This window comes from Vanacampus margaritifer, chromosome 15 (genome assembly GCF_051991255.1).
Source record: "Vanacampus margaritifer isolate UIUO_Vmar chromosome 15, RoL_Vmar_1.0, whole genome shotgun sequence".
NCBI classification, from domain to species: domain Eukaryota; kingdom Metazoa; phylum Chordata; class Actinopteri; order Syngnathiformes; family Syngnathidae; genus Vanacampus; species Vanacampus margaritifer.
Genome location: NC_135446.1, coordinates 6,630,284 through 6,657,209, shown reverse-complemented (window position 1 = coordinate 6,657,209; position 26,926 = coordinate 6,630,284). Strand labels below are relative to the sequence as shown.

The following is a 26,926-nucleotide window of genomic DNA, read 5'->3' as shown; positions in this document are numbered from 1 at the left end:
AGTTATAACGTAACATTAATCCAACGGCTATAACGTTCCAACAATAATGTTGATCAGACCGCTAACTAATGCTGGCTAATTTACTAGCTCATAGCATGGAGCCATACTAGCCACTTGTTGATATAATGTAATTGTGTGTCAAGTTGTTTTGATCAAAAAGATCAGAGAAAATTGTATGTGAAATAGTTTTAGATTAGAAATGCTCAATTTAATGTGCTGACAAAAAAATATACAGGGGTAAAATGATTGTCCTGACTAAAACTAGACTAAAATGTCGACAGCTTTTGTTGACTAAAACTAGACAAATAAAATTTTTTCTTGGACTAAAATAAAGACTAAAATGCTAGATTTATAGTCGACTAAAACTGGACTAAATAAAAACGGGATGAGGTTGACTAAATATGTTAAAAACTAACAAGCATGATTAAAACTGGGACTGAACGGCTGATCAAATGAACACTATTCAAATATGACAAATAAGCCATATATTAAAAAAAAAAAAAGAAAACTAAAATTACTACCACAACTAAGCTAAAATGAAGCATTTTCGAAAACAAAAGCTAACTAACCTGCTCTGAAAACAAAACTGAAATTAAACAACAGAAGTCACAAGGACGTAAAAACTAACCATAATGAAAAATCCCAAAGTATCCTACCCCTGTCAGCATACATGTATTGTACGTGAGCACTGGAGCAGCCTCTGGGAGGCAAAACACCTGACCCAGAAAGTAGTTGTAGCAAAGTGAAGCATTACCCCTTGTCGCACTGAGCACACCGACATTCATTTCCATCACGCTTCGGAATAATGCGTGTACTCGCGAGCGCGGGGCTGAAATTGCTTTGGGGTCGACTGGACCGCAAGACGGCGTAAGGTGTTTCTGTGTAAGTGGAGTGCTGCTTTGTATCCGAGAAAGCCCCGTGGTCAGTAACCATGCGACTCTCATATTAGCCAGGTGATTTATATGTGCGGACGTGCCGGGCGGTCCTTGTAACGGAGGCTTATGACAGCATGACCGAGTGGCTTCTCGCTCGACTCCCATGTGCGCATTTCAAACTTTTTTTTTTCTCCGTCTTCCTGTTGCCATGAGACCAGCCCTACATTCTCATTGCGAACCCATAAATATCGTTGCTAATCTACATTCAACCCGCGGGTTGCCGCGTGGTCGGCCATCGCAGCTAACTTTCAAAATAACACTGATTGACCCGCGTCGACTTACAATCAGTCACACTAATTCATGCAAAGGACTGTCAGGGAGTTTTAAAACACAATCAGGCGCAAGACTGCGGGATCAGTCGGACCCTTGAAATATTCCTCCACCACTCTTTTGGCTCTTGAGACGTGATTTTACAATTACACTATTTTTTATTTGTATTTTGTGGGGACGGTTCCAACAAGTGATTCTGCATCAGCTCCTATTAAAGCACATTTCTGATTCATCACCACTACCAATAGAACTTGGCACTGCACTTGAACTGCTCATTTTTTAGATGAGATCATTCAGCAGGTGAACGCATTTTGGGGAACTTCCTGTTCTCTTGGCTACAACCACTTTTAGATCAAGAATGAGCTGTTTTTGTGTCAATTTTTGGGAGAGAAACGAACCCATTTTCAACGATTTTAGATTGGTCAGTAATTTGTAAAATAACAGAAAAAAATATCAAAATTGACCAAAATTGCAATGACGATATGGAAGTGGAGGAACTTGTACGTATCACGCTAGTGTATAGTTAGCCAAATATTACATTTAGCAAAAAAAATAGCTTTTCCAAAGTATCATATGAGTCGGGTGTGTTTCTTGACCTCCACCAAGCCCCTGAGACTGACTCACGAACTGCTGGGGTTCCAACAAACCCAGGTTAATAACCTGTTCAAAAGTTGGATATAAAAGCCAAAACGCATATCCGGTACATGAACCCGCGACAGTCCATTACTTTTTGTACAAGTCTCGCCATTGGTGTTGTGATGAGTGCTGCATGCTTGTCTTACATTTTGCTTTTAAAAAGCGTACCTCCGCAGAGGCTGCTGGAGATGTCCAAGAGCCGTCGGGGAGTACATTGCCTATTTGTTGCATCAGTGCTTTAGTGGATGCAAGCCCTCGAGGAAGCGTCAGACTCAGCACTTTTGGCAACAATTATCTTTTTTTTTCTTCCTTTTATAAAGTGGCTCTGTCTGACAGACATGTTGACAACAAGACAAAACAATGACGTTTGTGGGTGTAATAGTTTCTTCAGTCTTACATGTCCCTCTTTTTTTTTTTTTGTTCACTGAGGATTTAGCATGGCCACCACAATAGTGTTGGTTCTGCTACGTTTTCCTGATACACGAGTCACATTTCTGTCAACTCTCCCTATAGACTTTCTCACGTGTGATCTGCTGTAAGGTAAGCTCTGATGACTAATTTCTTTTTTAAATGAATTTAATGCATTTAATTCGTTCAAGCCTTCCCCAAAAACACAAAAAAAAATGCGCTCTCTCTCTCTCTCTCTCTCTCGCTCTCTCTCTCTCTCTCTCTCTCTCTCTCTCTCTCTCTCTCTCTCTCTCTCTCTCTATATATATATATCTATATATATATATATATATATATAGATATAGATAAATAGAGAGAGAGAGAGCATTTTTGTGCATTTAGTGCTGTCTAAGTTAAAGTGTTAACTCATTGATTACTCACACAAAAAAAAAAATATAATAATCATGTATTAACGCAGATTAATCACACTTAATTTTGAGCGCAGATGATCCTTGAGCTGACAGCGGATGGTTACATTAAAGGTAGCACAGGTTGCGTTTGAGCAATAACCATAACCATAACTGCATGCATTAAAGTAAATTTAATAAACGTTTGCATATGACATTCAGAATATTTGTCAAAATATTGGGATAATTTTTTCCCCCATTTTAAATTATGCAAGTAATTAACTGATTAGAAAAAGAGGAGGCTGAGTGTGTGCAGTAGATAAAATATTTTGAAGACGTCCTCATAATGTACATAACAGGTACTCAAAAATGTTGATAAAAAGCTTTTTTAAGTAAGTGATTAATCAACATTTTAAGATGTGATTAATCTGATTAAAACATTTAATCGTTTGACAGCTCTAATATATATATATATATATTTGTATACATATATATATATATATTATGTGTATATATATATATGTATGTATATATATATATATATATATATATACATGTATATATATATATATATATATATATATATATACATGTATATATACTGTATGTATGTATATATATATGTATGTATATATATATGTATATATATGTGTATGTATATATATGTGTATATATGTGTATGCATATATATATGTATGTATATATATGTATATATATATATGTATGTATATATGTATGTATATATGTATATGTATGTATATATGTATGTATATATATGTATGTATATATATATATATATGTATGTATATATATATATATGTATGTATATATATATATATATGTATGTATATATATATATTTGTATGTATGTATGTATATATATATATATATGTGTATGTATATATATATGTATATGTATATATATATATATATGTGTATATGTATATATATATATATATATGTATATATATATATATATATATATATAATTTTTTATATATTATTTTTTCTGCCGAAAAAAGTCACTCGATGATATTGTTAAATGGTTATAGCAGCGCAACATAGATGCTAATTAGCATTAGTTTTAAGATAGCAGAATGAAAGGCTAAACTATGTGGTGGCTTGACTGTAATCTCCAACTGCTGGGAGTGTCAATAAGCATCTTAAAACCTTTTTTTTTTCACCAATTTTCCTGTTTCAAAATGCCACTGTATTTGTTCATGAATTCTACCTTTAAGTACATGTTTTAAGAGCCTCTATAAATTCCCAAGCCCTCACTATTGATTAAGATTGCGCGTGTATCCACACAAGTGATTAAGTGCTGATGCTTGGCTGCAGGTGCGGGCATGTCGCCAGCTTCGCCCACACAAAATCTAATCCAGATGACTTCATCATTTTTGCCTAGTGACCTTTCTGGCATTCCTTTTCCCGCTCTGCACACTTCCTCCTGCACGACCTTCCCAACACTGCTCAAATCCAATCCGTAACTTTCCCCCATCCCCCCCTCCCCTCCCAAGGGCGTTCCCGGTACGAGCTATTCAAGGTTAAATGACGCGTGCAGAGCAAAACTCTGCTGAGTTGCGTCCGGCCTGGTTGTGATCACATCTCATCCCCAAACCGGCGCGCCCCCCTTCCTCATGCCCACCTGCCTCAGCAGGCGATCAATAGTGTCCAATATGGCTCTGCTGGCGACCATCAGCCAAACTCAATTTTATTTTGCAAGATGTGTGCATTTATTAGATGAACACATATTGATGGCTGTATCGGCAGACTGCTCGTCGGCATCACACACACACACGTGCACGCACACCAGAGGGATTTCATCGAATAGTAAATGTTGTAATTCAACTGTACTTGCTGTTAAAAGGACATTAGCACTCTACTTGATCAAGGCCTTTTGATTTTCTTTGGTTTTATTGGAACAAAGTCCTGCCAATTAATCGGGCAAGATTAGCGGTTTAAAAATCAGCCGATTTTTTTTTTTTTTACACATAACATAAGACAAAATATTATGACATTCAAACTATGCCACCTACCCCCCCCCCCCCCCCAAAAAAAAAAAAACAATCAGCAAAAAATGGGCTGATTTTTGCCGATTTTTTTTCTTCACTCTCATGATAAAATAATGTAAAACAGTCAAATTTCTACCTTTATTGTCGTAAATGTTAAGGACCAAAACCATTTTTTTTTTTCATTTTATTATTTTTTTGTAAGCAGCCGATTAATTAGTTATCACACTTTTATTGTGCCAAATATTGAAATCGGTATGGACCTAAAAAAAAAAATTAAAAAAAACATCAGTCAGGCTCGATGCGCAATCTCCAGCCAAATCCTAGCTGGGGTAAACACGGATAAACTGCCATTTATCTACTCGACTTGCAGACTTGTTTTGGCTTGTGTCTGTTTTCATTCAAGCAACAGATGGACAAACCTGCAGTTTAAGCACCATATATAGCCTCCGCTAACTTAATGCTAACAACGGGGAAAACACAACAGGCTAACAATTACACTGGTCAACACACATTTTGCTTCTTAGAAAATTTGAACAGTTTTAGGGCATTTTGAGGTCACTGAATCAGAAAATAGATTTTTCCAAACTGGCTCTAGTTTTTGAGAGATTCCGTATTTTTGTTTTTAACTCATTTGTCCCCCAAAACATATAAAAACTTTTTTGCCATGCCATTGCCATGGTCCCAATTATGTATTTTTTTATGCTAGAGCATACAGAAGGCTTTGATTCAGCTGACCTGAAGAGGTCGCTTAAAGCAATGGTAGCTATTGGAAGAAAACGGCCAGCAGGTGGCAGCAGAGTATAAAAGATCAACCAGTGCCATGTTGCGAAAAAGCTCTTTTCCCCAGTGTTTTCAACAGGTTTGTGAATAATGATTAAACTTAGCTATATTCTAATGCTAATTGCTGCAAAATGGAAACAGATTGAAAAAAAATTAATAAAAGAAGAGACTAATCTTTCTTTTGGTAGGTTCAATGTTTTTGTATCAATAGAACACAATATTCTGTGGGCCTTGCAAAATCTGTCAAAATCCAGTAAAACAGCCTGGAGTGAAGGGGGTTGCTTCATTGAAAATGGCTGGGAATGAACGAGTTAAAGCATGCAAAAAATAAGCTAATTTAATTAATTAAGCTAACTTTGAGGCTGTATCTATCTTTTCAAGCATGCCCAAACAGTATTCTTCATGAAAGACGGTAATCGTTGCACATCATGTTTGGTTGTTGTTGTTTTTTGCTAGCCAATGTTATTATCTGGTTGTGTTGTTACCCTTTAAGCATGGGTATGTGATCACAAACATTGCAGTTACACGTAGTCAGACAACATAACGATAATCACAGGCTTGTATTCTTTATCCTCTGCGAAGGACTAATGGCTGCCATTCTGAGAAACTGAGAGATGAGATGAGTCTTTATTGTTATGCCTTTAATGTATGTTTGTATAAATTCTGAACCACTTCCCCCATACAAACTTCTTCTGGTGCTCTTCTCTTCGGCCTTTCTTCGTCTTGTGTCCTTCATCATCCTCTCCCTTGCGATGAAGTCTGGCACTTCCAAGGTGCGGCCATCTTTGATTTGCCCATGTCCTTGGGCGGATGTCCACTTGTTGGAGGTATCTGACGAGTTTAAAGCAAGGAAGCGTGAATAGGAAGGACTATAAAGGCACGGCACGGATTTTAAAACTTTTATTTGCAATCTGTGATTCATCTTTTACAGGAAAGCAGACGTTCATTTTTTTTTTATGTTTTCTGTTTTGATGTGATTATTTGTCTGCGCTCAAGAGTTTCAACTGTTATCCAAGAGCCATCTGTCCATGGATTGATTTAATTGATCCTCACATTCCGACGCTTATCGTTGAGATCATCACCCTTCTGAGGCTCCATCGTCAGTGGGCAAAGAATTGAGTTGTGACTTTCATATGTAGGAGGAGGAGGAGGAGGAGGAGGTGAGATGAGATGAGTTACAGACCAGAACTCTCCTTCCTGTCCCGGCTCATTTTCATCTCCAAATTACCTTGCCGGCGATAACTGTAAATCACAGCGTGGGAAGGAATGATTTTGCTATTTGCAAAGGGCAAAAAAGTCAAGGCGCTGAATAACAAGCTGGGGGATCAAAGTGAAGCTAAAGACTAATTAGAGAGCATCAATAGTGAGATGGTGCTGCTGGGGGTGGGGGGGCTCATGTTGTAGACCACCTGTCCAGAGGTTAATAGATGAAGGGAAGTGACAGTGGATGCCATTGACACTGACACCCATTGTGAGGGAATATGCAATGAGCTTGTTATTTATAATGGCTCCCGGACGGTGCCACCTTTCTGCAGAGGGTCGGTACGAGAGCGAGAGCGAGAGCGAGAGAGAGAGAGAGAGAGAGAGAGAGAGAGAGAGAGAGAGAGACAGAGAGGTCTCGTCAGGCTTTTTTACATGCTGATTTGTCGAGAACCGTTGTCATAGAGACTCTTCCAAGAGACGCAGTTTGCCTCCTGTCACTCAAGGCGCCTCAATGTCTGACAGTGTTGACCTTGTGTTTTTTTTTTGTTTGTTTTTTTGATTTCAAAGTATCTGAAGGATGTCTGTAATATATATGTATGTACAGTGTATATATATATATATATATATACATATATACTGTGTGTGTTTATTTATGTATATATTAATAACATCTTAGAATTTTGATTAATCACGATTAAAAAGGCTTATTATCAAGACCAAGATTTATTTTTTGCCCGCCAAATTTGAAGAGCACCTGTTATTATATGTTAATTATTTTGACATTTAACGTTAAAAGGGCATCTTCAACCTTTTTTGATCCACTGCACACTCTCATCCTCCTCTTTCTCTAATCAGTTAATTACTAGCATAATTAAAAATAAAATAAAAAATGGCCACAATAGTTTGACATGAACAAATATTCAGAATGTCACACGCAGGCATTTATTAAATGCTTTACTTTAATGCATGTAGTTATGTTTATTGCTCAAACGCAACCTGTGCTACCTTTAACATAACCATCCGCTGTCAGTGAAGGATCATCTGCGGTCAAAATTAATAGTGTGGTTAGTTAATTTGATTAAACTGAGACTAGTAACTAAGCGCATGTTCTACAGAAAACATTTTGTCAAAATTTAGGAAATTGTTCTTATGTATTGATGTATAAGATCTTTTAATTTTGTACTCATATATGCTTAGCCCTGTACATATATAGTAATAGTTATATTTATACACACACACACACAATATAAAGTACTGAGACTGCAAAGTAATAGAATACTTCCTATGTGACAGCCCGGCCGCTCTTCATGTTCCATAAGTCCACTCTGTAATGAAAGTGTCATTGATCATCACTCTCGCACATTCAGAGCTGTTACGTCCGCCAGGTTAGCGCTGCACAGTTACCGTGGCAACAGCAGCAGTAAAGCAGGGTCAGCAAAGGTTCTTCTTACAGACTATTTTTTTTTTCTGTTTTGCCGGAACGCTTCCTTCATGTTCTTTATGTTTTGACAAGAAGTCACAATATCATCATTGTGCAATGTTATGTATGTGTTACATTTAAGTGACACGGGCTGCTTGTTAGTCTTTAAATGCTTCAGTGAGTTTCGGCATGTATCATCGCTGCCTAATGAGCTGTGAAACCAACTACTGGCCTTATTTCCCTATATGCAGATACAAGCCGCTTTACATTTCGCATTGTGGCCTGATGTCTGTCACTGGGAATGGAGGATAAGATAAAACAACAGCGGATAAATACATCGATGCGTGTTTATTACATGCTGAAGGCTAAAATAGCTTCCGGTGCTCAACTTTGGTTGCTAGGTAGAAAATTAAAATGAATTGTGCTGTTGCCTTTTCCTGATGCGACTGCTTTAAAATTTGTTGCAAAGATCCACCATTTTTAAGTGACAGCCGGAGAAAAAATTCACCCTGGTAACAAAAGAATTGGCCACTTGGGGCTGGCGAGGTCAGTCGGGGCTCATTTGCATGAGACTGGACCGCCCCCTAAAACGGTCCAAGTTGAGTGAGACAAAAGAATTAAGTATATTGTGTGCTAAATGGTTTTTTTTCAAAGTAGTGATAGACCGATATGTTTTTTTCAAGGACGATACTGATTATTAGTAGTCAAGGAGACCAAGCTGATATTCATTGCAGTAAAAGAGAAAATATTTGCATCCCCAAAAAATTTAAACACATTTTTCTTTTCATTTTAAACTTTAAATTTTTCAACAAAGATGTCAATTCTTTATAACAAAAATTGCAGGGAGCTTCCAGGGTCATCAGCATGTGTCGTTAAGCTCAATTAAAAACTACGCAAGTAAATAGTACCCTACTATAAATTCAGTTTTCCAAAATTTCAACATAATTTCTTAATTTATTTCATTATTTTTAAAATTGAAAACTGTAGGGAGTTCCCAGTGTCAGTATCATTTTTTTTATAAAGTGGAAATTTTAATAAATCCATAAATCAAAGTTTCCTGTATCTCACTGAGCGACAAATACATGCGAATGGAGCTAATTTGGGGTTTTCGTCAGGGTTCGTTAAAAGGTTTCGCAGACAATGAAAAATTGTCTGAATATGTTATACGACAATTAAAAATTGTCTGTGAACGTATTACAAATCCTGATGAAAATCCTAAATCCGCTACGTTCGCAAGCTTTCACCGCTCAGTGAGATACCAACTTTATCGGCCTGCAGATTAGTGAAAAGCCTGATGCAGAAATTTGTCAAAATGCCAAATATCGGCACTGATTATCAGCCGGGCTGATAATTGGTCGATCCCTGACAAAAAGGCACAACATCTTCATTAATGTTATGCAAATGAGTTTGTACCTTGCCAAACTGCTTCCAGTAATCAAAAACACTACTTCTTCGTCTCCCGTGCGTCACAACACAGACAGCCAAGAGATGTGATGACTTGAAGCATTCTCGCATGGAATACAATCCGCGCTGCGATTGAGACGATCGCCGGCGTCTTTATCTCCCCGGCGAGGGCCGGGGTTTATTGTTGTGACAGACGAGAATTTATCACCGAGATTACTGGCAGCCGAGGCACCTTACGAGGAGACAAAGCCGTCATGAAATTCTGTGTCGAGAAAAGTGGCGAGCCTGAGAGAGAAGTTGCGTGATTCATGGCTGAGGCATTTAGATTCCGATTCCAAAAACTTTATTTATTGTTCTTTGTTGACAACAAAAACTGGAAATTTGCCACTTATCTTTTTTTATACAAACAGTCAATGTCAATTGTTGCTGCTTTGTATTTGTCATTTTTTTACATATTCTAGTTTATCTCTATTATTGCATGTTATTTTTATTCCCCAGGCCCGATTTTCATTCTTTTCAAAGATAGCCTCACAATCAATCATCTATTTACAATTCGTCTGAAGATCCGATAAGGTCACCGAAAGGCCTTGAAGTGCTATGATTTGACGTATTCTTTGTCATTATCATTTCATATCATTTTTTACATAAGCCCTTCTCAAGCCCCCTTTAGCAGGCGCTGTGTTAGTGTTATATCTTCAAGCTCCAGGAAGAGTGAAGATCAGTATAAAATGTATTTAAAATTAATATGTCGATTTTTAAAAGGTCGCTTGTCGGCCTAGAAGTGCCACATTGAAAGAACAAAGATAAGAAAATCTGGTCCCAGATAATATAAATCTCTCACGGAGCTTCTCAGCCCGGGTTGCCATAGCGACGTGGCCTGCCGAAAAGTGAACCCGATTCATGACACTGACTTTGAATCTTTCTTATTTCAGTCAGGTCACAAAAATGGTTTGGTCACGAAACACTACTTCCTATTGCTTGTAAATAATATCCTAAACAAAAATGATGATGCCAAACATTTGAACCTTGAATAGCTTGTAATATGAGTTGGCAGGTATACACCATGTAATATGCTTTCTTTCTATTTGATGATTTTACGATCATTCCAAGATTTTACTCAAGAAATATATGTAACAAGCTTTGTAGAAAAAAAGTAGAAGTAGAAAAATGCGATTAATCGCAATTAATCCCGGAAAATTGTGTGATTCGTTTTTTAATAATTTTTTTAAATTTTGTATATATACATATATATTCTTAACATAAAAGTGGAAAAAATGTGAGACTAATATAAATATATATATATATGTATATATTTCTGTTAATGTAGTTTTTGTTGTTTGCAGACCTGCATCTTTTTCCTTGTTTGTGACGTGACCGCCCGCATGTGTGTGCGTGCACATCCTGCGCCGAGTGACCTTGTTTAATTCAGCGCATGCATTGCAGCGCTGGGGTTCGCACACAGCCGGCGGCCTGCGCCTGGCGCCCGCCCGTGCTACCCGGCGAGCGTGCTCACCTTGAGGCCGAGGACATGTTTTGTCTTGTTTATCAACAGATATCAACTGCAGACGGTGAAAAGGCCGCTGTGGAAGTGCATCTACGATTATATCACTCCCACGGTTTTACAGTCCACCTCATCACGATGACTCCATCGCCATTCCTCAATAGTATGATCAAGTGTAGCTAGTTGCCTTGTTTTTCATTTACCTCCAAAAGATGCGATAAAGGAAGGAAGAGATGTGCTAATTTGAAGTCCGGGCTAATTAAATCGCATGAGCAGCATGTTGCGATAATGAGATGGCGAGAGCATCTTGAGGATCTTCCTTTATGGGAGCAGCCAATCCTACTGGCGAGTTCCCACACTGATGAGCCCGCTCGACCAATCAAGTGGCTCATTCCGAGCCTTGGCAACAACCTCCGCGGCAAAGCAGAAACAGCAGTGTGATGTGTGGAAAGAGAGGGAGGGTATGTATGTGTGTGTGTTTGGCTCGTAGTGCCTCGTATAAAACGTGTCTGGATTCTCTTGTATTCAGCTCTCTTGCGTGTGTGTGTGTGTGAACTGGCTGGCCGCACACGCACTATACACAAAACGCCATGTCTTATTCCCATCTCTGTCGTTTCTCTCGCGGGTGGCATATTACTTGATAACCTCATGGAGTCCTTACTACAATCTAATCCATAGCCTGCAAAAACACACGTGCACGTCAGCCAGCGTGATATACACACACATACATACACTCAGGTGTGCGCCCGCATAATTAGAAGTGAGTGCAAGATTCATCCAAGTCAGGAACTGAAGGGAAATTGATTGTTACAACAGCTGATGTACAGATAAATGTCCCCCATGGCCCAATGCAAATGTAATTCGATTCTAGTTTTGATTGGACCAAACAGTGGAAAGAATCCAAATGAGCAATGGAGACATGTTGAAATTTTTCTTGCGTGCAAACAGTCTGTGACATGCTTTGGTCAAAATATGACAAGGATCAACAAGTACTTTTTCATTTTCTTTTTACAGCCCTGTTAAAATATGTGCGTTTTCTTGCATCATGCAAATGAGCCACTGCCCCCCCCCCCCCCCCCCAACCCCTTTACTGCATGGAATGGCAAGTCATTGTCCCCATTAAAATTCATTTGCTCCCAAAAACGTATTTTATGGGGGGTCATGCTTGAGCACAACAGGCTAACAATTACATTGGTCAACACACATTTTGCTTCTTAGAAAATTTGAACAGTTTTAGGGGATTTTGAGGTCACTGAATCAGAAAAGAGATTTTTCCAAACTGGCTCTAGTTTTTGAGAGATTCCGTATTTTTGTTTTTAACAAAACATTTTTTAGTTTTTAACATTTGTCCCCCAAAACATATAAAAACTTCTATTTTAAATATTGCCATGGTCCCAATTATGTTTTTTTATGCTAGAGCATACAGAAGGCTTTGATTCAGCTGACCTGAAGAGGTCGCTTAAAGCATTGGTAGCTATTGGAAGAAAACAGCCAGCAGGTGGCAGCAGAGTATAAAAGATCAACCCTTATGTTGCAAACAAGCTAATTTCCCCTCAGTTCTAAACAGATTTGTGACTAATGATGAAACTTAGCTATATTCTAATGCTAATTGCTGCAAAATGGAGAGAAAAAAAAGATAGAAATATACTTTTTTGTCCTGATGTAAGAAGAGACTCTAATCTTTCTTTTGGTAGGTTCCATGTTTTTATAGCAATAGAACACAATATTTTGTGGGCCTTGCAAAATCAGTCGAAATTAAGTAAAACAGCCGGGAGCAAAGGGGGTTGCTTCAGCGAAAATGGCTGCCAGTGAATGAGTTAATAACTCGACAAGGCCCAATGTAATTGTAATTGTACTGTATATTTACATTAGGGCTGCAACAATTATTATTTCAACAATTGTGGGAATGCTGGAAGCCCTCCCACTGCATGCCTAGATGGCGCTATTGAGTGATTTTTTTTTCGTGTGTGTACGCATTTTTCCATTGGATATCATTAGCTCCAGTTTTCTATCTAAATGAATGGAGGGTACTGTATGCCTAGGTGATGCTATTTAGTGATTTTTCAGCATCCCCATGCAATTTCTGCAGAAAATGCACTTAGTCTAGTTGATTAATTAATTAATAATTTTGTCAGGGAGAAATTTTATTTTTATTTTTTCATCTCTTCTGTCAAAAAACAGGATATTTCAAATTGACAGTGCAGAAAATGTCCTAACATAAATTAACTGCAGTATGTTTCAGTTCGAGGGTTTGGTCCATAACGTGCATCAGAAAATTGTCAAAAAATGTTAATTATTGTTTTCAAAGTAAAATCAATTGATTGCAAGTGTCTTATTTTGAAGAAAAACAAAACAAAACAAAGAAAATGAGTCTCCTTTCATGGAGGACGACAGAAATTACAAGGATTTGCACAATTTACGTCTCATTTAAAAAAAAAATTAAAAAGCTATTATTTTGCTAATTGGTTACTTGTTGCTTAATCATTGCACCTATAGTGTGGGGGTGTGCGTGTGTGTAGAATAAAATTTTATTAAATATAAAATAAAATTTAAATAAATATTAAATACAATTTAGATAAAATATTTATATAAAATTTCCACGCCTGTATTTTTATTTCTAAACTGAAAATGCTCTCAAAGGTCCTTGTGTGATTCTACTCGATGAAAATATAGCCTGAAGAACCTAAAAATGGACCTTTATGAATTATTGAAGGGCTTATAAAAATGGTGCATTCTGCCTTTATTCGGTAGCGTGAAAATGCATGAAAATACATTCGGATACATGTAGCTCTTTATAGGTAGCATAACATTGTTTGAGAGAGACTAGAACTAGGTTTTAATTATATAATAAAAAATGTCAAAGTCATGGCGACAAAAATTGCCTATGGCTGAATTTTTATATTTCACAATTTTGAAGTACTGTATTATTTTTCGATCCATCTTGGTTCCAATTATGTTGAGTTTAGAATCGAACAGTGACAGCCAATCCAGAACTTGCTGGGCACTTTGTACTTTCTGTTCATATCTTGGCTGGTGCTGGTCACATCATGCTGGTTTCCTGGCAACACCCAGAGACTTGATGTACTCAAGTTACAAAACAACCCTGGTACGACCGATGTCAAAATGTTGCAGTGAAGAAGAGTGTATGTTTTTTTGACAAAATTGCTGACCTATTTTACCAAAGTAGAAAGAATCACTGATCTGAATATACAGTATGACTGGATAGCCGATAGGCCAAGACTTGTGAAGCCGGAAGGCCGCCATATTGCTCCTCCCAAGAAACGTTTCTCGATCCTGTACATTTAGAGTATCGAAATTAGCGAGCATTTGAGAAAGTACTTTGTAGAAACAGCATGATTTATGATGTTTTCAATTTGTTACACATAAACAGGTGGACTTCAGACGTTTTACAACTTGCCTTAAATACATGTATAAATTATATGCTTAATGATGTTTACAGGAGGAAGCGTGTATATTTTTTATTAAAGAATTATAACTAATTCAACTAAAGATACTTCTGCCAAGTCTAATATTGGGTTCTAAGGAACTGAGCGATAAAATAAAAAGGGGGTCTTCAAAGCAGCACATACTGTCTACTTGAATTTTTTTTTTTACTTGTTAAAAAATAGTGACCACCTCGGCACAAACCCCCTTTCCCCCGGGCCCAGGCTCTATACTAACTGCCTACAAGCTGTATATGTCTACTTTGTACTTATACCGTATAGTTTATACAGTAGTCTGCTCGCAAGATGGGGGGACCAAAATGGCCGCCCTGTCGCTTCAACGGCTTGCACGAGTGCGTTTGGGCTATCGTCTATCCAGTTATATATTCAGATCAGTGCAATATAATAAGCTAGCATTAGCACTATAAACAAGCCGATGTTAGCCAGATTTGCTACATTAATAGAATGATTTATTCGTAATATAATATATTGCTATAATTTTTTAAATAGTAATTAATTAGTAATTGAAGCTACCGAGTTTAGCAGAAATGATGCTAATTTTGTGTCACTTCTCAATTACAGTGACCAGATGTCCCATTTTGGTCGGAACAGTTCTGTTTTCGAGCCTTGGGCCCCGCGTCCCGGCATACTTCGCCAACCTCATTGTTTTGCCCCGCAATTACGCAGGTCCCGTCCCGGCGTCCATTTTTTTTTGCCATGTGCATGCCTATCACATAGTTGTCATAGCGATTCATACGCTAAACTTATTAAAAGGAAGTTTAACTGTTAAATTTCCTTCCTATTGACTTCCAAATTCATGTCTGCGTTCTCATTTGGAAGCAGGACGGACTTACGTACCACTTCCTGCTTTCACATCTAAGAATCATGGGAAATGTAGTCCTACTATCCTCTGCAAGTTAAGCTTCCCTTAGCAAAAACCTTGGACAATGAGTGCATTGCTTTGTTTAGCGCTGTTGAACTGTCAACCAAGTTCGCACTTGGCATGAGCGATTGATGCACGGCGGCCATCTTTTTCACCCCCTCCCTGACCCCCCAAAAATCCATTGTATAGCATCCCTGTCCTCAGTTAGAGGGCCACTGCTCTATTTATGTTTGCTATGGTTTCTTTAAAAAAAAAAATGTTGTTTTTGTTTGAACTACATACTCCCGCTTAAAGAACACTACTAGTGACATTTGTACAGAATTACTATCCGCCACTAGTGGCAGGTGTATTCCTCCAACAAGCCCCCAACCTTCATGACTATGGCCTCATCCGGAGAACAGTTGTCGGCCCTGATGGGGGTCCGCCATCATCAGTGGCCCACATCACGGCGAGGCGGGATGGAAAGGAGGGGGCGGTATTATGTGTCTCTATGTGTTCATGTGTGTGTATGTGTGCACGCTCATAACAGCAATGAGTCACACCGTGTGGGGGCTGCGCTGCATCTGCGCCCGGCACGACCAAATGTGCATCGCTGCACTGTGTTTCAAGGCTGCGAGCACCTTCCATATGGTTTTGCTTCCACTTACACGTCAATGAAATGCATGCGCTTATTAATACTGTATGATGATTATTATTTGTAAAGTGTACTTGCTCCGTCATGGCAGAATTGAGGGTTGCGATCAAGGGGGAGGGGGGTGAAGCAATTTGAGAATTGTGTAATGGAATCCTTTTTAACCTCCAAACTGGCTGCTCAGTATCATCACTCATGCTCACTTTCAAGTGGAGACATGATTAGCGTCAATGCGAGTGACACTGCAGCAGCGGGGCAGGTGGAGGGAAAGCGCCACCACTTGGCGAGGAATGGAATCATGCTTGCAGCTTACACTAAATCACAGAAATCCTAGATTTAACTGCAAACTGTAAGGTTTTGTGTATGTATGTGTTCTACTTTGGAACATTATTTAGGCATTACAAACCAATTAGCTATTGGGTAGTTTTTCCATGTATGTTTTTCTTTTTTTGAATACAGACAAATAGAGTACATACATTTTAGGGTGACATACATTCATTGCTTAATGTATGCAACAAAATTATAGTTAAATTATAAATCTACTGTATCTAGCTTGTCTAACTAGCCAGATAGAAATAGCTTGCTATCTGGCTAGCTAGCTATCTGTACTTAATTTACAGTGGTTCTTTTACTTGTACTAGTACAGGGGTCAACAACCTTTACCGTCAAAAGATCCATTTCTGGCCAAATTAATAACCCCAAAAATCTGTCTGGAGCCACAACAAAAACATTTGAACATTGTGATGAGGGAAACCGTGTTAGTGTTGTTAGTCTAATGTACTGAGGGGCCAAAGAGCTCAGCAGAGCTGCACCACAACAGAAAAATAAGAGAGCGGCATCCAAAATGTAGACATTCATCTTCTTCTACCTTTTGTTTTCTCTATATTTAGACTTTTCTGACTCATTTTGGGGCAATTTATGGACATTTTTCCTCTTTTGGTCATATTTCCCCTGCCTTTTTGGGGGGGCTATCAATTTTGTGGACATTTTATGGTAATTTGGGGGATTTTTTTGGGGGGGGGGGGGGTTATTGTATGGTTACATTTTGAACATTTTGTTTTCTACATTTTTTTTAAATTCAGTTTTTTAATGCTAATGTTCTGATTTTCCTCTTCCCTTTTGGACATTTCATGGTTACTTTTTGGGTATTTTTATTTTTTTATTATTTTTACATTACATACTTTGGACTTATTAATTTTTTATTCAATCAGGAATTCATTTAAATAATATTTTATCCAAACTTAAATATGTAAAAATATATATATTTTTCTCCTATTTCTATTTTTATTTTAGATCCACAGGGAGCCACAGGAAAGGGACTGAAGAGCCACATGTGGCTCCAGAGCCGCAAGTTGCAGACCCCTGTACCACACTTTGAGAATGACTGCTTTAAATTGTCCATAGTTATGAAAGGTAATTTCTCTACATATTCCCTGTGAGGGAAAAGCGCTGTAGAAAATGCATGGATGGAAAACTCTTATTAGTGAGTTCAATTAGTTTGCTATTGATTATTTTTGGGCGTAGTCTTTAATTACATGCAGTCACTCCACCATGGGATGACTTTCCTAACCATATTTTAATGATCAACACTGACAGCACAGCTCTTACTGTTTCATTCCGATTTGATACTTATTTGCATAACTCCATCTCGAATGATTAATAGCTCATTAGCATCCTTCTTTTTGCAAATCCAATCAGCATGATCATGTTTGCTTAATAGAATAGCTGCAGCTAATTGTTGATAACACGCTTCATGGTTATTCTTTGTCCGCCATTATTTGCGGCAGCTCAGACAAACCTGCAATAATAGCAACCTTGGGGATTTCACTATTGTGTCGTGGGGGAGGGCGGGGGGTAGAAAGGCGGGGGGCACAATGTTCCGCTGGGTACCCTTTATGGGTAGATTCCTCACTCTGATACCAAGTCGTAAAAGAGATTCACACACACGCCATTGGCTCACAGTGACCTTCTCTCAGTGGAAGGTTTATTCTCTTTAAACGTGCCAAGCAAAGCAAAAATATATTTTCTATCAATGCTGGGGATTCTTTTGACAGCCCTTTAGCTTGTAATTTCTGACATTGGTGTGAATATTTTATTCCCCAAGGTGAAAATATTCCTTAAAAACAAAACAACTTTAACCTTACAATACAAAAAAAAAGCTGCTGTAATAAATAACTTGAATTTTCTGTAGCTGAAGTGCAGCTTTGTCTCATGTAAAATGTCTCGATTCACACACTATTATTGATAAGAATGTTTCGAACAAGTTTTTTTTTTGCGCTTTATTGTCCCACCATATTTTTCTTCAGATTATACACAACACAATAAAATACAATAAACACCAGGTTCTACACAATGAGACTTCTCGTAGTCAGCTATGTAGTGCAAGGTAACAAATTCAGAAAAAGGGGGTGAGGCAAAAATACAAATAGTCAATGCTACTTTGAATCTAATGTGTGTTTAACTGGAATATTCAACAAGAAGTCTTTCACAAATGCACTATGTACAAAATCACAATTAGCGTGGACACGCTTATGGTTTACTCGTGTAGTGTATTTATATTAAAGAGATGTACTGTGTAGATGGTACCCACAAAGTGTGTGTTGAAATAGGTGATTATGAGCAGGGAATCTTTGTAAATATACTCACCAAAAATATAAACGCAATACTTTTGTTTTAGCTCCCATTTTTTATGAGATCAACTCAAATACCTAAAACTTCTTCCACATACACAATATCACCATTTCTCTCAAATATTGTTCACAAACCAGTCTAAATCTGTGAGCACTTCTCCTTTGCCGAGATAATCCATCACACCTCAGAGGTGTGCCATATCGAGACACTGATTAGACACCGTGATTGGTGCACAGGTGTGCCTTAGAAAATAAATGCACAATAAAAGGCCACTGAGACTCTGAAACTGCGCCTTTGAGAGTGGCCTTCTATTTTGGAAAGTCTAAGGCACATCTGTGCACCAATCACGGTGTCTAATCAGTGTGGGATAGAATGTCTCGGCAAAGGAGAAGTGCTCACTATCACACATTTATACGGGTTTGTGAACAATATTTGAGAGAAATTGTGATATTGTGTATGTGGAAGAAGTTTTCAATCTTTGAGTTGATCTCATAAAAAATGTGGAGCAAAAACAGAAGTGTTGCATTTACATTTTTGTTGAGTGTAGGTTGTCCAGAAAACAAAAAAGTTAGAAGTCGCCCACGTCTGATCTCTTGTCCCTGAACTTGCTTCTTGCCTTGGTCCGAGCTTTGAAGGCGGCAGAGTTGTGAAGATGCTGTCAAAAGGGGGAGACGGCTTTTAAAGTGATGTTTCGTTTTGGCGCAATCAACGCAAGCAACTTGTTCCTCACCCTCTCAAAACGGGAGATTTTCATGGCCTTGATTGTGGCCGAGTCGACCAGCATGGGGGGTCCAAGTTGGAACACATCTCGGATTAATTCGTTGGCCTACGAGGGCAAAGTTTAACCATCAGGTCTCGATTGATGGCATCATGACGGCTATAAATAAACAGACCTGTAAGTGGTAGTTCATTCCGGAGCCTACAAACTCCCTGAAGGCGTCGTACATCCTCTTCCTCAGCCAGCTGTCGATGGTCATGCGTTCTGTCCCGAAGCGGATGATCTCAGACTGAAAGTCGGCCTCCTGGAAGAGACCAAGATCAGGCTCGCAATGTCCTGCCAATTGCAAAGCGCAAACAATCCGGGTTCGGACTCACCTCGACTGCCTTGAGCACGTCCCTGAAAACCGAGCGCTGCTTCTTTTTGTCCGTCTTGGCCCGGTGCTTGTTGCAATCGGTGGCCAGCGCGTTCAGTTTGTCGCACAGCTCGTCCCAGCCGTCAAACTCAAAATCCTATAAAGACAATGGCGATGGTTAACATTCCAAAGGGGTGGAACATTTTGGTCAATTAACACCCCCCCCAAAACCATTTAGTTGGCACTACATTGCAGCGTTGTTTGACACGCAATCAAGTTTTAAAAAGTTGAAGTTCGCCTCCTGTTAAGGCGTGTTGTGACCTAAGTAATATAATTAGCAATTATTATTTTCTTTTTTGACATTTTTGCTATAATTTTCTGACATTTTATGGTCACTTGGCGGATTTCTTATTTTGTTTTTGGACATTTGATGGTTACTTTTGAATGTTTTCTGCATTTTCTTTTTAATTCAGTTCTCTGTCATTTTTGGCAATTTCATAGACATTTTATGATAATTTTCTGCTTTTCCTCTTTGGACATTTTCAGTTTTTCTTTTTTTATTTTGTATTTTTCATCCACCTTATGACTCACTATATTTAAGTTCCCTATTAACTCATTCACTGGCAGCATTTTTCACTGAAGCAACCCCATTCGCTCCCGGCTGTTTTACTGGATTTTGACTGATTTGCAAGGCCCACAGAATATTGTGTTCGATTGCTCCAAAAACATGGAGCCTACCAAACGAAAGATTAGAGTCTCTTCTTTCAACAGGAAAATAGGTATATTTATATATGTTTCCGTTTTGCAGCAATTATCATTTGAATATAGCTAAGTTTTGTCATTATTCACAAATCTGTTTAAAACTATGGGGGAAAGAGATTTTTGCAACATTGTCCTGGTTCATCTCCTTTGCTCTGCTGCCACTTGTTGGCCGTTTTTATAATAACTACAATTGCTTCAAGCATTCAGTTTGGTTCAGAAACTGCATCAAAGCCTTCTGTATGGTCCAACATAAAACAACAACAACGTATAAACACTGTGGGACACTCAGAATATTTAAAATAGAACATATTTATACGTTTTTGGGAGCAAATGAGTTAATAACCAATTTTTTATTTTGGAAATTCACGATTTATTCCAATAATCGTCTATTAATTACCATGTAAAATCGCTCCAATTTTCAAAGTGTTTACCACGAGACACTTACAGGATCCAAGTCTCTGGCCAGTTCAAAAAGCAGCGCGATGGTCTCGCCTGCAGCGATTCTCATGTTGACGTCGTCGCTCTCCAGCAACCTCGGAAGCTTGGGCAGATGTCTGAACAACAAAAAGGAAAGGGGGTGCGGGGGGTAGACGGTTAGGCTCTCAATTTGTTTGGAATTGTCTGGTGGAGCTCTGGCGTGACGTACTTGTGCAAGATGTCTCTGAGCTGGCTGCCGGTGCAGATGGTGAGCAGCAGGGCCCAGGACAGAAGGGCGTTGGTGTGGAGCTGGCTGGTCGGAGCACTGATGGAGGCGCACGTGCCGTCTGCCCTGGCATAGGAACGGCTGAAGAGGTTCTCGAAGCACTCCATGGTGGCGCGCACGTCCTGGACAACGCAAGTGGTGGAGGTCATTCAAAGACACAACAGCATGCAACTACTAACAAAAGAGGAACTTACCAAAACGTCATCTTCCGCAACAAACGTACAGAGGCCCAAACTCGTCGCCACCTGAAACAAGAGCTTTATTTCAGCTTCTTTTCCAAAGTTGCTTCGTAGCAACATGAAGGGGAAAAAAACATGGTTTGACATGTCCTCATGTAACCTCTTATATAAGGATATGTTGTTGTCCTGAACTGTTGTGTGAATCCAGGTGCCCAACAATTTGTAAATAAAGGGCGGGATCAGCCTGGGAACTCTTCCTTGTTTATACTACAATTTTCCCTGCTTTGCAAAACATGCTTTCGAAAGTGTCTGAGAAAGGGCTTGGCTAGCCCGGTTTCCCACGCTAACTACTTAAAAGACGGAGCGGCACATGGTCCGGACAGAGTCAGCTGCGGAACACGTACGATTGCCCAGCCGTTTTGCAGCTCGTTCTACCCGGACCGTAGGCTCTTCGGTCTAGTGTCAAGGTAAGCGCTGATGATCATCATATTATGCTGCTTAACGTTGTAGTGTTTTGATTGCTGTTTGCGGGGAATAAAAGGTACAATAATTCTAGCAAAGCAAGTTGCGATTATTGCTGTTTGCGGGAAATAAAAGGTACAATAATTCTAGCAAAGCAAGTTGTGAGTATTTCTGTTTGCGGGGAATAAAAGGTAAATTCTAGCAAATCGAGTTGTGACTGTTGCTGTTTGCGGGGAATGAAAGGGATAATCATTCTAGCATAGCGCAGGTGTTGATTACTGTTTGCGGGGGATAAAACGTACGATTATCCTAGCACAGTTTAAATGTTGATTGCTGTTTGCGGGGAATAAAAGACACGGTTATTCTAGCAAAGCATATCAAGTCTCTGTGTATTCATTGTTGCCGCCGACCACTCATGATCCTGCATAAAAATATAAAGGTGAAGTAGTGTTTTCCACAAAACACAACAATATGAGCAACTCACCGCCTGTCGGCCTTGCATGTTGGCCGAGCCGTCGGCCAGGATGTTCTTGAAAACCGGCTTGAGGGTCTTAAACACTTCCTCGCTCTCAATGCCAGAGCCCAGCTGGATGCATAGCAGGCAGGCTAAAGACGCCGCAGCCCGCTGCTCCTCGCCTTTCCCTGACAGCGGCAACTCCGTTTAATTGAGACCTGAGTGCGTACATCTTCAATTCTACACACCACTTACCTTTCTTCAGACTGCGTTCAATGCTATCAGTGATGGTCATCCTTCGCTCTGAGATGAACTCGTACAGGATGCGCGTGGCCATTGCCGTCTTTAGCCCGTCCAGCGCCCCTTGTCTGGTCTTAGCACTGAAGAAAAAGCAAAAACATTGATTGTGGCTCATTTTTTTCATTGCAATAATTAAATCATGCCGTATAGAAATACCTCTTGTCCACTGTGCTATCTATGAACCCCTTCAGCTTGTACTGGAAATCCTCCTGGGCTGCATCCTCACTGACCTCGCCACCTAATAAAATAAACCACCCTTAGTACTGTCACACAAATATGTCTTTAATATAACATCAGAAAGGATGCCCACCTTCGTCTGCTACACTGGTGATATCACTGAAGCTGCTGCAATGGCTGAGTGTCTCCACAGAGGCGTCCTCGTCGCTGAAAGACTGCACGTTTCCATGCTGCGCCCCTTTAGAAGAAGGGGGGGGGGGGGGGCTACAGTAAGTACACGAGCGACTCAGTTATGTAATATTGGCACAGCACAGGTACTACCCGCAGCAAACACCACAGTTATCTAATCTGTTACACGTATGATGCTGGTTTGCAGATTTACAACATGTCAGGGTGATTCAGGTTTATTTTCCAGGCTGTGCAAACACACTGTTCAGTTTGGAGGGGCATGGGTCACAAATGCAGTAACAGGGCACGACAACCTGACTTTTTTCCTTCTTTTTTTTTTTTAAACCCCATACCAAACCCCTCATTGATTTAACATTGAAACATAGCTGTTAAAACATGCAACAAGCGTGCGTGTGTTGACGTGGACTGAACAGCTGATGTGTGTAGGGAAGAAGCCAGCACCGCCTTCAACACGCCCAAAACAACTAGAGAAGAATGTCCGCATTCAGCCCCGCCACATTGTTGTAACGTTGAGCCTACAACAGGGTGGAACGGCCATACACGTGACAAATAATCGGAAGTACGTAAAATAAGGACACTCAAAAATACTTTGCGCGTTGGCTTGCTATTTGTCGATAAATTACTCAAGATTAATAAGTGAGCTAACGTAGACTAACCGACGATTATCTAACGGGTGTTGACGAACGCTACAAGGTGGTAAATGTACATTAATCACAGTTTAAGCCTTCTTAGGAGCCCTAGATAAATGCCACCGGGCTTTGACAATATAAAAGTGAAAATAAAAACGTATATCGTCGCGCGTTCACACGTTTCTACTGCTTTGTGTTAGCTGCTAAGATAGCCACAAGATATGGCTCGACAAGTACAACCCCATGTTTGTAGTTCGCGCGCGAGACACGTTCAACGCTACTCAACGGCCAGGCGCCTCCTCGAAGAACTACAACTCCCCAACACGCCTTGCTAGACCAAACAAGGCCGCACGCACCGAGGCCCGCTCTCCTTACTCACCTCTGCCACTCTTCTTCTTAGCCTTTCGCATTTTGTTTGCCAAAAATTCTCCGAATTTGATCAAAAATCAGCCAATACACGACCAGCTTTTATTGTGTTGTCTCGCAAAATGAAAATATCCCCGCGGCACCGTGAAGAAAAAGGAATTGAAAGTGATCTGGGAGGTACACTGTTGTCCGAGACGATACATTTTCCCTCATACACACCAGTGCTGCGTTGATCACGCGACACCAACACTTTTCACCGGCAAAGCTGACCAATCAGCGGACAGGATCTCAGTCGCATGTACACACGCGTGACGTATTTGTGCGCACTTGTGGGCGTCTCGTCGGACGGTCACGTTTTAACCAAAGTTCTATTTGCATACTCTTCAAAAATGTGCTCACTTTATACCACGAGGCATTTAACAATAAGGCGCAATGTTTTGTGGTGACACGTGCAGGAAAAGCACAGCAACTGCGTTTCAGTTTTCAAACTCTGCAGTACTTTATGATTTATTGTCGAATGTCGACTTTAAACAAACATGCATTCTCCACATTTTCGATGTACTGTATGCAAATCCACACACTCAAGCGCAAAGTCTGAATAGGGTGTTAATCTTCACTGGATTCTGATAGTCTAAAACTAATGAATCATTTCAAGAGTTTAAAAAAAGTGCAGTTTATTTTTCTCTTTTTTTCACAGCCAAGTCTCATTATTTTCTTCCAGAGCGTCAGGACATAATAATGTTATTTATATGATGGATTAGCATTCATGTCCTTTTCCTGCTCTCTCCTCTTATAAACTATTTCAAAATCATGGATGTTTTCTTTTTATGAAAGTGCAACAGTGACATATTCAATATCTGCATTGTTGTGGTCATATTTAGATTTATTATGTTTGCAGATGCACTTTTCTTGTTTTGTATTTCTTCAGGTTGTGCAGGTGGTGTCTAATGGCATGGCTAGTAAGTGTATAATTTATTTTTGTCGCTATATGTTTTAATGTTCCTTCCCATTACACAGCCGCGCAGAGCACACAGATATTTATGACACATTGGATGCATTTTTAAGTATGTTATTTAAATCAGTATGCAGTCTAGGCATTTTAACAGAAAGTTTAGTGTACATGGCTTTGTTTTTCACCAAGTGTGACAATCAAGCTTAAATAACTGAGGAGGTGCAACAACAGCCATAAAGAATGGGAGCTGAATTCATTGTTGTGCATGTCACTAACAAGGCCTGCTTCATTGCATTAAAGTGTTACAGTTATTCAAATTCATCAGTTAACGTGACACAGACACGTTGTGAAGTAGGTTGGCACTGCATGAGGACTCTCAAAAAGCGTCTTTGGCACACTAGGGGGAGCCATTCTGTATGAAATGCAAATTGACTTGCCTCACAGTCGGCTTCAATTGCAATGGAGCGAGTGAAATCCCACAGACATGTTTCTGTGATGCATAATTTAATTTCACCGCGCTGACTGGTTAACAAACAGGCGTGTGCACTGCAACCACGTTAGATTGCAAAAGTAGGATTTATGCACGTGGTCTTAAGCAAGTGCTGATTTGAAGTTCGATTTGAAGTAGCAGGAAGCAAAAAAGAAGCCAGAGGATAATCACCTGTCTCAAGAAAGAGGCAAGACAGAGAAGCCCAGTGTGATGGCCACTCGGCATGCTGTGCACGTTACATGGGTGGGCACAGGCCCCGATCAACTTGATGCCACAGGAATACAGATGATCGCACCAAGGTAGCAGGCAGAGATGGCAGCGGGAGGCGCCTGCTTGACAGCAGACGATAGAAATGTTGTGAATATTAATCGCCGGGCTCCCTCGTTTTTCAATAATGTATCAAATGACGAGTCCCGTGGCTGCACGGGTTGTCAGGGAATGAATATTGAGGCCTAAAGGCCAACTGAGACTCAGGATGTTGAATTGAAGTGACTCACTTGCTCGATTTTATAACGATGAGCAAGCATTTAAGACATCTACAAGCATTTATGTCAATGTCTCAAGTCAACGCTGAACAGTACACATGGTAATTACTGTACACATTTAAAGTAGCAGTAAGAAGTTGTTTATTTTGCCCCCTCCACAGCCTCTCTCTTGCTATTTTGTAATTGACTTTCCAAGCAAAAATAGTCAGTTCTAACGAACAGTGGTAAAACCCATTTGCTAACCAACTAAAGACAAAATGCTAAATGGCTAACGCTAACATCATGTTTTGACCTTTCCTGAATCGAGATGTCAAATTCATTTTAATCGCCGGACGCATTATTTCCATCAAAGGGATGCTATAGCTGATCAAATTAAAGACCCAGTGTTTAGTCCACAGCACCATCTAGTGGTCAAAGAAAAGCATTAGAAGCACGCAGGAGCATGCACACTACGGCGGCTCAGTGAGACCACATTTCGCAAGCCTACCACCAATTCATATTTTGCGTAAGCAAACGACCATCCAGGCGAGCGACGCCGAAAGACCTAGCAAGCCGTAATTAGCTGGAGCACCTAACAAGAGCGGTGAGCGTAAATCGGAGCGATAGGCTGGAGTAGCTAATGAGAGCGGCTAGCGGGAGGAGCTAATAAAAAAAAAAAAAGCTAGTAAAAGCTTGTGAGAAGGTGACAAGAGACGGGCCCGAATCACGGGAATTAGTGACGACCACCTGCAGGCCCCAGCTGTATTACCTGCATTACCTGGCAGGCCTTGAGTTTCACACCCAGATCAGGGAAGTCAAATTAAGCTATCATATGCTTTTGTAACATTATTAAGCATTTAATATCTCCATGTTTTTGGAGGACACAAATTGAGTAACTCCTCATGCCCTTCGAACGAACTGTCAACGGTTCTTGTGAAATACAAAATGGCTCTTTGTGTGCTGTTGAGATGGGTGTTGTTGTGGCGACTCGGCAGAATTTGGTGACCATCTTACCTGAAAGACGCTGTTTTCTTGAGCTAATTTGGCCCTGCTTGCTTTTCTTCTTTGATGAAAAAGTACAGACCTGGGTTTGGAGGCACTCTTAAGTGATGTCTGCCATCTAGTGGTGAACACTGTTATTACAACTTATGGGCTGCCATGTTCTATATTAGGCCTTGCACAC

The 26,926-nt window shown here is 39.7% G+C and overlaps 1 protein-coding gene across 1 annotated transcript; it reads right to left on the bottom strand.

The window, feature by feature from the left end:
* Positions 1-17,868: 17,868 nt before the first annotated feature.
* On the bottom strand, positions 17,869-24,050 carry ifrd1 (interferon-related developmental regulator 1). The gene is made up of 12 exons (XM_077545174.1): positions 23,851-24,050; positions 22,787-22,891; positions 22,633-22,714; positions 22,432-22,556; positions 22,207-22,364; positions 21,276-21,326; positions 21,025-21,203; positions 20,824-20,932; positions 19,639-19,773; positions 19,437-19,565; positions 19,274-19,369; positions 17,869-19,198 (listed from the first exon to the last, which is right to left on the bottom strand). The coding sequence occupies exons 1-12, from the start codon at positions 23,879-23,881 to the stop codon at positions 19,112-19,114; spliced, it is 1,287 nt and encodes a 428-aa protein (XP_077401300.1). The 5' UTR covers positions 23,882-24,050; the 3' UTR covers positions 17,869-19,111.
* Between the last annotated feature and the right edge of the window lie 2,876 nt (positions 24,051-26,926).